This window comes from Lactuca sativa, chromosome 6 (assembly GCF_002870075.4).
Source record: "Lactuca sativa cultivar Salinas chromosome 6, Lsat_Salinas_v11, whole genome shotgun sequence".
NCBI lineage: Eukaryota > Viridiplantae > Streptophyta > Magnoliopsida > Asterales > Asteraceae > Lactuca > Lactuca sativa.
Genome location: NC_056628.2, coordinates 12,745,505 through 12,759,182, shown reverse-complemented (window position 1 = coordinate 12,759,182; position 13,678 = coordinate 12,745,505). Strand labels below are relative to the sequence as shown.

Genomic DNA, 13,678 nt, shown 5'->3' with positions numbered 1-13,678 from the left:
TAATTTCAAATTAAAACAAAAAAAACCCAAACAACGTGATAAACCGGTTTTTGGATCCGGTTTATGTTCGGATCCAAACCACGCATTCGGTTCGATTCTTTCTGTTTGTCCAATTCTAATCTGAAGGCCTTCCTTGAGTTGACACAACTTTGAACAAGAATAATGGACTCGAATAGTATTGGGTGACCCATTGACTCCAAATGTTTTTTTTCCCTTTCGGCCCACAACTGCAGAAGGTGCAATCCAGCCACTTCTCGCAAGTCGAAAGGGTTTACGATTTGTTTTGTTTATCGTCTTTCATTATCTGCCGGAATATCAGTTGCCGGTGAATTAGGTTGAAGGGCAAAATGACTGAAGTAGCTAGCAACGTTGTTCACGAAGTATTAGGTCCAAGAGCACAGGATCTAGACCAGCCAATCATCGATTACATAATTAACGTCCTCGCGGATGAAGATTTTGATTTTGGATTTGAAGGCGAAGGTGCCTTTGATGCCATTGGAGAACTTCTCGTTGATTCCGGCTGCGTTACCGACTTTGATGAATGCCACTCTGTATGTACTTGTAATTATTTCGTTTTTTTATTGCTTTTTCGTTAATTTTGTTCTGTATTCACTTACAGTTGTTAGTTACGCGTAGTTTTACAGCATACTTTATTTGGTCATTGTTATCACTTTGTCTAATTTATGGCAAAGATAGATAGCTTAGCTGAAAGTACACAATTACTGATAACTAAATGGTAATCAGCTCAAACTGCATAGCCTCCACTCAAATTAGACAGTCTTTTCATTTTTGGTTTGATCATCCCTAACTAATCCAGCTTTTCGGATAATAATTACGTTAGTTTTGTGTGCCACACTGCCATTTATAGGAATTCAACTACTACTCTACTCCCCTGATTGAATCACTTCATTGTAAACAAATATATTTTCAATCTGATACACACAAAAGCAAGATTTGTTATTGACTTGTCATTACTCCTCAAACAATATTTATAGATTTGTAGCAGACTGTCTGAGAAATTCGGAAATCATGGTTTGATCAAAATAAAACCAGCAGTTAGAAGCCTTGCTACACCATTTAGAATGAACGAAGGAATGGATGAAGAGAAAGCTCCAAAAAGGAAACCTGAGCCAGTAGATGGTCCTCTGCTAACTGAACGTGACAAAATCAAGCTTGAAAGGAGGAAGAGGAAAGACGAGCGTCAAAGAGAGGTATTTCTTATGTTATTGACTATTATGATTTATGACCGGATATAGCAGGTCATAATGGTATAAAGAGGACCAAGTTCTTTTAACAACCAAGCCTGCTATATTAATCAAACTGATACTTACATTAACCCTTGTGGAAGTTATATCATTGGTTACAAATTACACCTGTTAGAGCTTACACGTAATAAATCAACTAGGCTCTATAGACTTAAAAATGTTGGTACAATAATATCTGAGCATTTGTCTTGATTCAAGGAGTGTAGTTAGTTTTATTTCTATGTTGTCATGTATAATTCCTATTTGTTGATTGATCAGGTGCAATACCAAATGCATGTAGCAGAAATGGAAGCAGCAAAGGCTGGAATGCCTGTTGTATCAGTAAACCATGACAATACTGTTGAAGGACCTTCAGTTAGAGATATTCATATGGAGAACTTCAATGTCTCTGTTGGTGGACGTGAACTTATTGTTGATTGTACTGTAACGCTTTCTCATGGAAGACACTATGGTGAGTCTTATTTTCAAGAAATCAGGACTTAATGTGTTTTTTTTTTTAATGTTCATAGCATCATGATGTGATCATGTGATACATTCTTTACAGGGCTTGTTGGTAGAAATGGAACAGGAAAAACAACTTTCTTAAGGTATATGGCTATGCATGCCATTGAAGGTATTCCTAAAAACTGTCAGATATTGCATGTGGAGCAGGAAGTTGTTGGTGATAACACGTCAGCATTGCAATGTGTTCTTAATTCTGATGTTGAGAGAGCACAGCTGTTGCAAGAAGAAGCCCGTTTGCTAAAAATACAGGTTTGGTTTTGCTCACATGTGCAATGTCTTTACTCTTTTTTTCTATAAAGACAAAAAATTTTATGATAATTGTAGAGAGATGCTGAATTGGAGGCTGAAGAAAAGAAGGATCCGAATGGGTTAAATGTAGACGATGGAATGGCTCAGAAGCTTGAAGTGATATACAAAAGGCTGGAGTTCATTGATGCATATACTGCGGAAGCCCGTGCTGCTTCTATTCTTGCGGTTGGTTTCTAATTTGTTTGATTTAGTGATTAGTTTTACATTTTTTTTTGTTATATGAGTTGTGGGTTATGATCTTTATTAATTAATAATAATAATTATGTGAGGGTTTCAGGGTCTGAGTTTTACACCAGAAATGCAGAATAAGCCAACAAAAGCTTTTTCTGGAGGATGGAGGATGAGAATTGCTCTTGCTCGCGCACTTTTCATTGAGCCTGATTTGTTACTACTTGATGAACCTACAGTATGCCCCCCTCCCCCTCTCTTTCATAATTTAGGGTCTGTTTGGTTGGAAGGAATGGAATTGGATTCCTTCAGGAATGGTTTGTTCCATTCCATCAGGCAAGACAAACTTCTTTTTTTCATTCAAATGGGATGAACCATTCCATTTGTTCCCTGATCCATCCTACAAAACACCACCTTACATCTTTTAGACAATAAAATAAATCTTTTATTTTTTGTGCAGAATCATCTTGATCTTCATGCAGTATTGTGGTTGGAAGCTTACCTAACAAAATGGCCAAAAACATTTATTGTTGTTTCTCATGCTAGGGAATTCTTGAACACGGTAACACTTTTCTGCCCTAATATTCTTGTCCCATAAACTTTATATTTTAATTATTTAAAATCCATTGTTATAATCAAAATCTTGTTTCTTGCAGGTAGTTACAGATATATTGTATCTTCAAGGGCAAAAACTGACTGCATACAAAGGAGACTATGATACATTCGAGAGGACACGAGCTGAACTTCTTAAAAACAAACAGAAAGCCTTTGAATCAAATGAGCGTTCAAGGGAACATATGCAGGTTTTTCTTTTGCTTTATTTAATAATAATTAAAAAAAGAAATGGAGAAAAACTATGCATGTATTTTTTTTTTCTCTTTTAACATTTTTTTTTCTCTTATACTATTGCAGTCTTTCATTGATAAATTTCGTTACAATGCGAAACGTGCATCTCTGGTTCAATCTAGAATCAAGGTAAGGGTTACAAAAATCATCCTTATACTTTCTCATTTTTACCACATTTAGTCCAAAACTAAAAACTTCTTAAAGTTTGGTCCTTATTATAAGGTTCCATATCGATTTTGGCTTTGGAATCTTGAAATAGGGACCAAAACTGAAAAATGTTTTGGTTTTAGATTAAGCATGGTAAAACTTATAAAGCACAGGGACCAATTTTATAATTTATTTTATAAATGATCAGTAACTCTAACTCATAATATAATCATTTTTGTTGACTAATTTCAGGCACTGGAACGTTTAGGACACGTTGATGAAGTGGTGAATGATCCTGAGTATGTGCCACTACTGTCTCTTTGATATATTTCACACTTTTTATTTATTTATTTATTTATTTTTTATCTAATATATTTTTTTGTGTGTATGCAGTTACAAGTTTGAGTTTCCTACACCAGATGATAGACCTGGCCCACCTATTATAAGTTTCAGGTTTGTTGTTATTAAAATACTAAAGTATTGATGTAATATTTGTATCTGCTTAGTTATGTTTAAGTTATAATTTTTTTTTTGTTTTTTTAAATGTGATGATAGTGATGCTTCATTTGGGTATCCTGGAGGCCCAATACTGTTCAGGAATTTGAATTTTGGAATAGATTTGGACAGCCGTGTAGCAAGTAAGGATAATCCTTGTTTAGAATTGTGTTGTATAAATTTCATTTTGTAACTATTTTTATGCAAATTGATTTTCAGTGGTGGGGCCCAATGGTATTGGTAAGTCTACCATACTTAAGTTGATTTCAGGAGAGCTTCAACCAATCTCAGGAACAGTTTTTCGTTCGGCTAAGGTAAAACCCTAAACCCTAATCCCTAATGCAGAAATTGAAGAGGGAATGGAATAAAGCTTTAGAAACAGAATGAATAAAATCATGTTTGTTTGTGACAAAGGAATGGAATTGGAATGTGATTCCCTTTCTTGGGCTGATTTTCATAGAAAAGGGGAGAGAGGGATGTTATAAATTACTTTTTTATTCTATAATCTTCAGTAACATGAATGCTTTTAAAAAATTCATGTGTTCAGGTTCGTATTGCTGTGTTCAGTCAGCATCACGTTGATGGGCTTGACCTTACCTCCAATCCTCTTCTATACATGATGCGTTGCTTCCCTGTGAGTTATGCTCTTTAATTCAATGGACTAAATATCTTAATATATATATTTATATTAAATATATAATATATGTATCATGCTTATTAATGATTTTTTTTTTGTTGTGCCGCAGGGAGTGCCTGAACAAAAGCTTCGAGGCCACTTGGGTTCTTTTGGTGTTACTGGGAATCTAGCTCTTCAACCAATGTACACCTTGTCTGGTATGTGTTTTTCTGAGTAAATTACATGTTTGCTCCCCGAGTATAGATTTTTGCATATTTGGTCCTAAAACATTCTCTTGCAGTTGAGGTTTTTGTAACATTTTTGGTTCCTGTTCCAAGCAAAATGACTATTTTTGGTCCTTAAGTATAGCCGAATTTTGCAATTTTAGTCCATTTGCTTGGAAGAGGGACTAAAAACGTTAAATAAGGATCGCAATTACAAGGGAACTTTTTAGGACCAAATATGCAAAAATCAACTATACACAGGGACGAGAAATGTAACTTAGGCTTGTTTGTTTTTCTTATTTGTGTGGACTGGAGCATGTTTGTATAACATGCACAGCTTCTTTAGAATTTGGACTTACTGTTGTTAGTGGCATCTGTCAGGTGGTCAGAAAAGCAGAGTTGCATTTGCAAAAATAACATTTAAAAAGCCTCACATCATTTTACTTGATGAGCCGTCAAATCATCTTGTAAGTTTCAATCATTACTTTCTTTTTTATTCCATACAGAATGAATGGTCTGTCTCTTGCATCTGTGTCTATGGTTGTCAATCAGTCAATGAGTTGACTATTTGACTGTTGTACCCTTTTATCCCATTGAGATTACAGGATTGGGTAACTTTATGCATCTGTTAGTATTTAGTATTAGTATTATGTGAGATATGACACCCTCATTGTGCTTTGTGGGATATCACTATATATTTTTATAAACCTTTTTATTACTTATATAATCCCTGGTGGGATCATTGGAATCATTGCTAACTTTTTTTTTTCCTTGAAAGCTTGAATTTTACCCTGAAAAAGAACTCCCTTTAGAATTCTTATTTGCTAAACAATACCTTCCATACATTCCATTCCTTCCAAAAATATTTTGGACATGTTTGGTTTGTTGAGAACGGAATTGGGTTTCGAAATTCCATTTTATTGCCAAATTAACGGAATTCAATTCTGTTGGAATCTTTCAAACTCCATAATTCATGAATTTCACCATTCCTAAAGGAGTTGCTCTTTTTTTTTATTAAAAGACCAAAATACCCTCGTTATATAATGTCAAATAAAGATATATACAATAAATAAAAATATATAAGAAAATATGAAAACTTATGTGGTAATTTGTAAATGCAGGATTTGGATGCTGTGGAAGCATTAATACAAGGTCTTGTTCTATTCCAAGGAGGGGTTCTCATGGTAATTAATTATACTCTAATTCACTTTAACTATTTATTTAACCTTTTTTTTTTTATATAAATATTTATTTTATTTTGCGGTGATAACTGATGAATGTATTAAAACTTTCAGGTGAGTCACGACGAGCATCTGATTTCGGGCAGCGTTGACCAGTTATGGGCAGTGTCGGATGGCAGGGTGACACCTTTCAATGGCACCTTCCAAGATTACAAGAAGAAACTACAATCTTCATAAGTTCCAATTATAATAATGTAAGTGTATTATGAGATTTTATTCATCGTTTTTCTTGTTTTATGTTAACAAAAGCTTTGACCTCTCAATTAATATTTATAGTAAAGAAGATTGTATCAACTATCAAGTTTTATTTATTATTTACCTTTTTGCCATCCATTTCTCTGCACAAGCTCCTAAGTTAGGCTTTAACAATTAAATATGTTATAATCACTTTATATACAGCTGAATGCACTCATGATCGTAGTGTTTCTGGAATTTAATAAATAATGATTGCATAAAACATGAAATTAATATCATTTTTTTTAAGATAATAGTATATTAGATGCGTAGGAATAGAAGGCATATTAACATCATCTCAAATTACATCACTCTATCAAGCTATTTATATTATCCATGTAATTAACATTTAATCATTTTTTTAAATCCAAATAAGCAAGGTAACCTGTAAACCCATAGTACTAGGTTATAATGGTAGTTTTTAAACAATTGAAAAGAGTTTAATAGTAAATCGTGTGTAAAAAAAATTGTGACTAAATATGTATTCAAAACGTAGTGACCTATTAGGTCATAAACATTTGTTTTTTTCAAACAATGTCCATTTTTATCTCTAGGGAATGCCCTCTGGAACTAGGCTGTAATATGACATATCATTGAGTCATATTTCTGACCCATGTGACACTAACTAACTTGATTTCAAGAACAGAGTAAGTAAGTCAAATATGATTGAAAATAGGAATGAAGCACTTGTTACTTGCCATCTTATAGGGGCAAAGTAAGTCGAGAGGGAGAGGCTTAGCGACATATTTATAGATGTCATCTCGACATATTGATCAATATTCATGTGTCATTTCGGGTCCTCGTATTTTATTATCCCAGTAAATGATCTTTCCTTGTATGTGAGTAAATTAATTACTCGCCAACACGGTTAAGACCATCTTGGCCCAAAACAACCAACTCCAAATTTCTCTTCATTTGAAGTGTTTTTGAGGTAGGCAAACGGAAGGAATCCAAAATTAGAGAGAGATTTGAAGTGAAATTGAAGTTATAGTTATAATCCCAACACTCTATTGTTTTTATCAAATTCGAAATCGATTCAATTATGTGATTCAACGAGTTTAGTATCGAGTTCTAATATTTAATGTTAATCTATGAAAAAATTAGATTAGGAAGCTTTGATTGCTGAAAATTTGAAACCCTAGCTTTATGAATTATCCATGAATTTGGATTTATAGGAATCTGATTTTGATCATGGATTATATAACATCCCATCTTTCTTTACATTTTAAACTCACGAAAAATGACACTATTGCACATAATGTTTTACTCTATTAATTTACAAAATTTGGTCCGGACGACATTTAGTCCACTAAGGAAGTTACAACTAACTATCATCAACCATAACGAAGTATATTACAGTTACAAAAAAACGGCACTATGTTAATAGAACCATAACATTTTGGTCTCGTGGATATAAAGATACCAGATAGGAAAATAGTGTTAATAAAGATAGATATCACTAACAATTTATAATGATTTTAACATAAACAATGTTGATGTTAACATGAAAATTTATTGAAGAAATATGTTTATGATATACTTATGAGAAAACGACTACTCCAATCCCCATATGTTATGAATCTTGGGGCCACAAAAAGAATGGCAATCATTGAAGAATAGTAGCATTCAATAATTACACTTTGATAGTGTATTTTAGTAGGATTAGGAGATAATGGGTCAGTGGAAATGAGTAATGCCAAGATTCTTGAAATATTTAAACATTCATATTATCATATACATGTTATTTTGATTTTGTGTGAACAGATTTTTGATATAATTTGGAAGTCTTAAGTTTGAATATCAAATATATGTAATACTTCCTAATTTAACAATTTTCTTATTTTCAATATATATATATATATATATATATATATATATATATATATATATATATATATATATATATATATATATATATATATATATATATATATATATATATATATATATATAGGGTTAGGTTCATGTGAGACGGCCTAATTTTGTGAGACCGTGAGACGCATTTTTTTTATTTATTTTTATTTTTTTTAGTTAATTCAAGTTCCGAAAATAATATTTAAAAAAAGAATTTTTGGATTTTTCTATTTATTTTGCATTTTAAAATTAATTTTTAGAATATATACAGTGTAATATTCTATTAGAATATTTCACGTATTTTTCAAAAAAATAGGATTTTTTTTATTTTTATTTTTATTTTTTTAGTTAATTCAAGTTCCGAAAATAATATATAAAAATAAAATTTTTAGATTTTTCCATTTATTCTGCATTTTAAAATTATTTTTTAGAATATGTCAGTGTAATATTCTATTAGAATATTTCACGTATTTAAAAAAAAAAACAGGATTTTTTTTTAATTTTTTTTAAAATTTTTTTAGTTAATTCAAGTTCCGAAAATAATATTTAAAAAAGAATTTTTGGATTTTTCCATTTATTTTGCATTTTAAAATTATTTTTAGATTTGGTCTCACGGTTTCACAAAATTAGAATGGTCTCAAATGAACCTGATCATATATATATATATATATATATATATATATATATATATATATATATATATATATATATATATATATATATATATATATATACACACACATTGTTTAATAAAAAAATTGTTTTTTTTCTCAATATCTATTATAATTTCAATATATATCTAATACAAGACTACAAGTAACTAATTTGAAACTCAAGAACAAATTAAAAAACCGTAAACAAGTTCGGAACCTAAAAATATAAAAAATAAATTCGAAATTTCCGAACTATATATGAGATTTTGAACCTACCACGCAAAAGAATTTGAAATTTCAAACTACTTTTTCGGGAAAAAAACAATTTTCGAACTTGTTTTTTTATCAGAATTTTGTTTTTTCAAAATTATGCAGTACCTTTTATTTTTTTTTAATAAATATTTTCTAAATAACTCTAAAATGTAAGATCAAATGGTAAACATGAAATCATATAATATAATTTCTTATATCATCCTTAAAACGACACAAATTATTGACTAATCACTTTCAAATAGTGGGTTGCTTAGTCAATTCTAGTGGCTAAGCTGGTATATATAAGAGATAAAGGAAGCATTTAACAACTTAATTAATTAACTTTTGGGATTTCAAAATCCACATGTGTGGTCAAGTGGGATTTTGCATCCAAACACAAGACAAGCTCTAATCACGACTTTACACAATATTTTTTTGAAAAATTAAGTAGTAATCAATGCACAATTCTTGAATGCTCAAATATTTTTTAATTTTACATTTTTTATTGTTTATTTTAAGTTGTACATGGTTGTACAAGGAACATTTCTCACAGCCATTCTAATATTCTAATATATATTTTTTTTTGCATAGGTTAATTAAACGTCTTATAAATAGTTTCAAATCTGCATTTGGTTATAATTAAGATGATTATTTACCTATTTAGCGAGAAGCAGAATGATGGAGTAGATGTATGCACTGGGGAGCAAGTTTTAGACCACAAATGATAGATTGTCGGGGTCTATGATCCACAAGAGAAGGACACATAGAGGTAAACTCTATCCAAGTCATAAAGATGGATTAGTTAAAAACTTAAAATGCAGGGTATCCATATGAGTCGTTTGCACGAGAAGGCCTGTTAATGATAATGTTAAAGTTAAAGGCTTGCACGAGAAGGCCTGTTATATCATTAGAATCAAAGAATGGTTTCAAAATGGTATGACATGAAACACGATGAACACTAAATTAATTGTTTCTATTTCTTTTTGGGAGCAAAGTGGAACGACAAAACCACATACATTTTAATATACACCATGTTACCAAATCTCCCTCCAACAAGACAAAAAAAATATCATTATAATTTGTTATTTTGTTGAAAATTTAGAATGTGTATGTGAACACATATGAGAATTTTAACATCACTTATAGATAACTTGATATTGGATTCATTTTAGTTGGTTAGATATAAATATTGTCCATCGAATAGAAAATTTTGTGGTATATCGTATAATAAGATCAAGGCCGCCTTGAACTACTGCGCCTGCGCATACCTTTTCTTGCTCCATCCAGAAGGTAGCTTGAACTGGCATTGTACAGAGAGATAGCCAGTAGAAAGAACTATTCCCAAGCTGGAGAGGTGGGAGAGGAGTCAACAATAATCCATAGGGGCACCACCAAGCGGGATTGAGACCAGCCCCTTGTATATAGGGTTCCAAACCTGCGCTTCTTCAAAGCGGGGGCAGAATCAATGACCCAAGGTTTGGGAGTCAAGGAACTGGAAGACAAACACGCGGTGGACTGACCTCTTTAGGCAAGAGAGGCAGTAGGAAGAGCGAGAGTAGCTGTCTTTAGGGTGCTAGTTCCCTTTCTAACAAGCTGACCGGAATAGCGGCCCTCACTTCTAGTCCCACTTGTAGCCTGATCGAGACTTCTTTCTCTCTTGCGAGATTAGGATGAAAGGTATTATCTCAACGATGCTTTTCTCTGGCTTGCTTTTAAAAATTTCATTTTGGCCTGCGGTAATGTAATCGGGATTTTCATAATTTTTTTTACTATGAAAGCAGAATCGAAATAGCGAAATTCTTGGGTCATCTCAATGGGTTCAGAAACCACACGTTTCTCTGGATCATCATAGCGTACTTCCACATATCCACTCAGAGGAAGGTCTTTTCGTAATGGATGACCCTCAACATTCAACCAAAGGCGTCTTGGGGATCGGCAATAACTAAGCATTGTGGCCATCACAGTTCCAGCTACGTATGGCTGGCGTACAAACCTACAGGCTTCTTAGACAAAAGAAAATGACGGGATGAGTTAAAGCACTATCAGACTGAATACCTTTTCTTATGAGTCTTCCATGAACTCAGAGGCACCGAATGGCGAAGAGAGGCGACTCGGCAGGGAAGGAATGGGAAATCGTCAAAGATGACTTCTTTGTTGTCGAAACGAAGGGCTAAATAGCACCAGTGATTCTCAGAGCCGGTCTGGATTTCCAACGCCTCGGGAAACTGGTCGAGATAGATGACAACGCCTTTTTCCCCTCTTCCTTACCGGGAGGGCCGAAAAGACAGTGCAAGCTTTGTTATGCCGAAACCTAGCATCGTCTAACTGCCCCCGCTAAATCATGATTGAATGTCTCATTTTCCTCTTTCTTCTTTCTCGTCTTTGACACCATTCGTCTGATCATGGCTAAGACTCACTAACATTCTCTTTGCCAGCAGGCTCCCACTTGCTGGTTCCGGGCGCCAATCGGGAAAGTCATAAAGGGACGTTGAACGCAATTCGTCAAGGGCGTTACCACAAGAGGCTTGGCAATTCAAGTGAAAGTTTCTAAAGTCCCTCCAACTCAATCAATATCAACAACATGTCGTGACCGGTTAGGCTTGGTTGAGCCATCTTCGCTAGCCGATCTGTCAGTTCTATAGGGTATGAAGCTCTTTCCAAGTATTGGGTTCAGGAATTCATGCTCGCAGGTAAAGAGACTAAAGAAACAAGAACATAAACAGTCTCTTGAAAGAGGGGAGCATTTGCCCACTCTGTGGTACATGAGCTCCTCGTCCAAGTTATGTTGGATGACAACAAAACAAGCAAACATTTCAGACAAATATCTAACAAGTTTTAGAGAAACTCACGGAAATAAAACTTCTGAAAAACATAAATCAAAAGGAACATAATATTTAACGTGGTTTGGTCAAGCTGATCTACATCCAAGGGTGTGTGTGTGTGTGTGTGTGTGAGAGAGAGAGAGAGAGAGAGAGAGAAGATTTTATTAATTTTTTAGAACTATTACAATCACTCAAAATTGTATCTCACTTTGAGCTCTCACAGAAATCTAGCAATTTAGAATGATTAGGATATGAACCTATTTATAGCCAAGCATGAGAAACCTTAATTCTGATGGCCAAGACCCATCCATAATTAACCCATTTAGGGGATGTACTAATCTCCAATCCAGTGGCGGCTCAACCAATTTGGGGGCTCTAAGCAAATAAAAAAAAATCGGGACCCTTCAAGTAAGCAATCAGTGTCAAACTTGAGACCTTTAGTTTTATAAATCAATGGTTTTACCACCAAACCAAGCTTCATCTTGTCTTTGTAACCCAAAAAATACATACATACATACATACACACACACACACACACACATATATATATATATATATATATATATATATATATATATATATATATATGTAACAGAATAAGTTTTGAAATTGGAGCCCTTTGGAATTAAGGGCCCTAAGCCCTTGCTTAGTTTTGCAAAGGGTAGAGCCGGCCCTGCTCTAACCAATCATGGAGTGCCATGCAGACGGTTCTAGAACCTTCAACCTTATGAGCATAAACCAAACACATGATGGAGCATCATGATCACTAGTGGCCCAACATCCATCATGGTGACACAACATGATGTATTCCTTGAGCATCACCAACTCCTGAGCAATCGTGAACATCTTGAGCATCATAGATGACTACATAACATACATATCATCAAGGTACCACAATGGCGCACCTTGCACCAAGATGACGCAAATTGCATGATGACGACTCATCTTGTGCAATGATGACGCAACATTCTTCAGGAATGACAAGATCTTTTACTTTGGCGCAATATTTTCCACTTGGCGCAACATCTATCACTTAGACGCAACATCTATCACTTTGGCGTAACATCTTCCATGAATGACACAACATCTTCATGAATGGGGTTTACTTGGATTGCATTATCTTACATCATGACCGATGTGATGGGTCTCAGCCATGGAGGTGATGGAGCCGAGATCCACCATATCTAGTAGGCTTTGATCGTGGACAACACACTTAGGATGATAAGTCTAATTATGATTTATTTAATTAATATATTTATTTAGTTATTATAACTAATATTTTTAATTATATCTTTCAGCTTTTCCAACAAAAAGAACAAGAGCATTGGTCAAAATAATTAAACTCTCAAAGCTATTAAAGAAACAAGGGGAAGTCTGTGGCTTTGGATTTTGACAGAGATATTACATTGTCCCCTATCGGGAAACATGGTAATAAGTTTTCCCATGATATTAGACGATATATGTGGGAGAACATCCATTTTGGCGTATATGGTTGGGACAATGTTTCCCCCATTTTAAGGAATGCAATAATCATACATCTCAAGGTGAATTATTTATATGATAATATTTTAAGTTTATTTGTGATTGGTATTTAATTAACTAACTTTTTTGTATTTGTATAAAAAGTTTGATTTGGATCGGGTTTCTTTGGATCCCCAGAGTGCAAGGTTGTTGCAAGGTAGTGATGCATCTCTACAAAAATGTTATAGAGACCGAAAGAGTAAAACGAGTAATCTTTTTTAGAGAATTAAAGGGCTTCCAGATATCCTAAGAGCATTAGCCAACCCATCCCAAATGTATGTCACCTGGTAATTGGGAACAAGCAGTTGAACATTTTCAAATACTCGAATTTATAAAGCGTTTGGCGACAAATAAAGTAGTCCGTAAGCAACAAAAATACGCAAACAAATGGGGGTCGTGCTAGTATAGTAGTGTTTGTTTAAAAAAAAAGTAAGTTATAATATATCTAATTGTTTATTTAAAGTATATTAATCTAATTGTTAATGTTAAATAAGATATTTTAACTAAAGAAAGAAGTTTATCACCAT

General features: G+C 33.4%; 1 protein-coding gene across 1 annotated transcript; it reads left to right on the top strand.

The window, feature by feature from the left end:
• Positions 1-249: 249 nt before the first annotated feature.
• Positions 250-6,144, top strand: LOC111880873 (ABC transporter F family member 3). Its single transcript, XM_023877283.2, has 18 exons — positions 250-551; positions 996-1,211; positions 1,524-1,716; positions 1,810-2,018; positions 2,094-2,243; positions 2,356-2,484; positions 2,707-2,808; positions 2,903-3,049; positions 3,159-3,221; positions 3,492-3,538; positions 3,633-3,692; positions 3,795-3,877; positions 3,954-4,048; positions 4,282-4,368; positions 4,481-4,568; positions 4,956-5,041; positions 5,696-5,758; positions 5,870-6,144. Exons 1-18 carry the CDS (start codon positions 348-350, stop codon positions 5,990-5,992), a joined length of 2,145 nt encoding a protein of 714 aa, XP_023733051.1. The 5' UTR covers positions 250-347; the 3' UTR covers positions 5,993-6,144.
• The last annotated feature ends 7,534 nt before the right edge of the window (positions 6,145-13,678 follow it).

What these genes read in the sequence shown, in the direction of transcription:
- LOC111880873 (XM_023877283.2), top strand. Translation starts at nt 348, where the DNA reads ATGACTGAAGTAGCTAGCAACGTTGTTCACGAAGTATTAGGTCCAAGA. An exon ending in TGGTTCAATCTAGAATCAAG is followed by an intron (nt 3,222 to 3,491) that starts GTAAGGGTTACA and finishes GACTAATTTCAG; the next exon opens with GCACTGGAACGTTTAGGACA. An exon ending in TCCAAGGAGGGGTTCTCATG is followed by an intron (nt 5,759 to 5,869) that starts GTAATTAATTAT and finishes TAAAACTTTCAG; the next exon opens with GTGAGTCACGACGAGCATCT.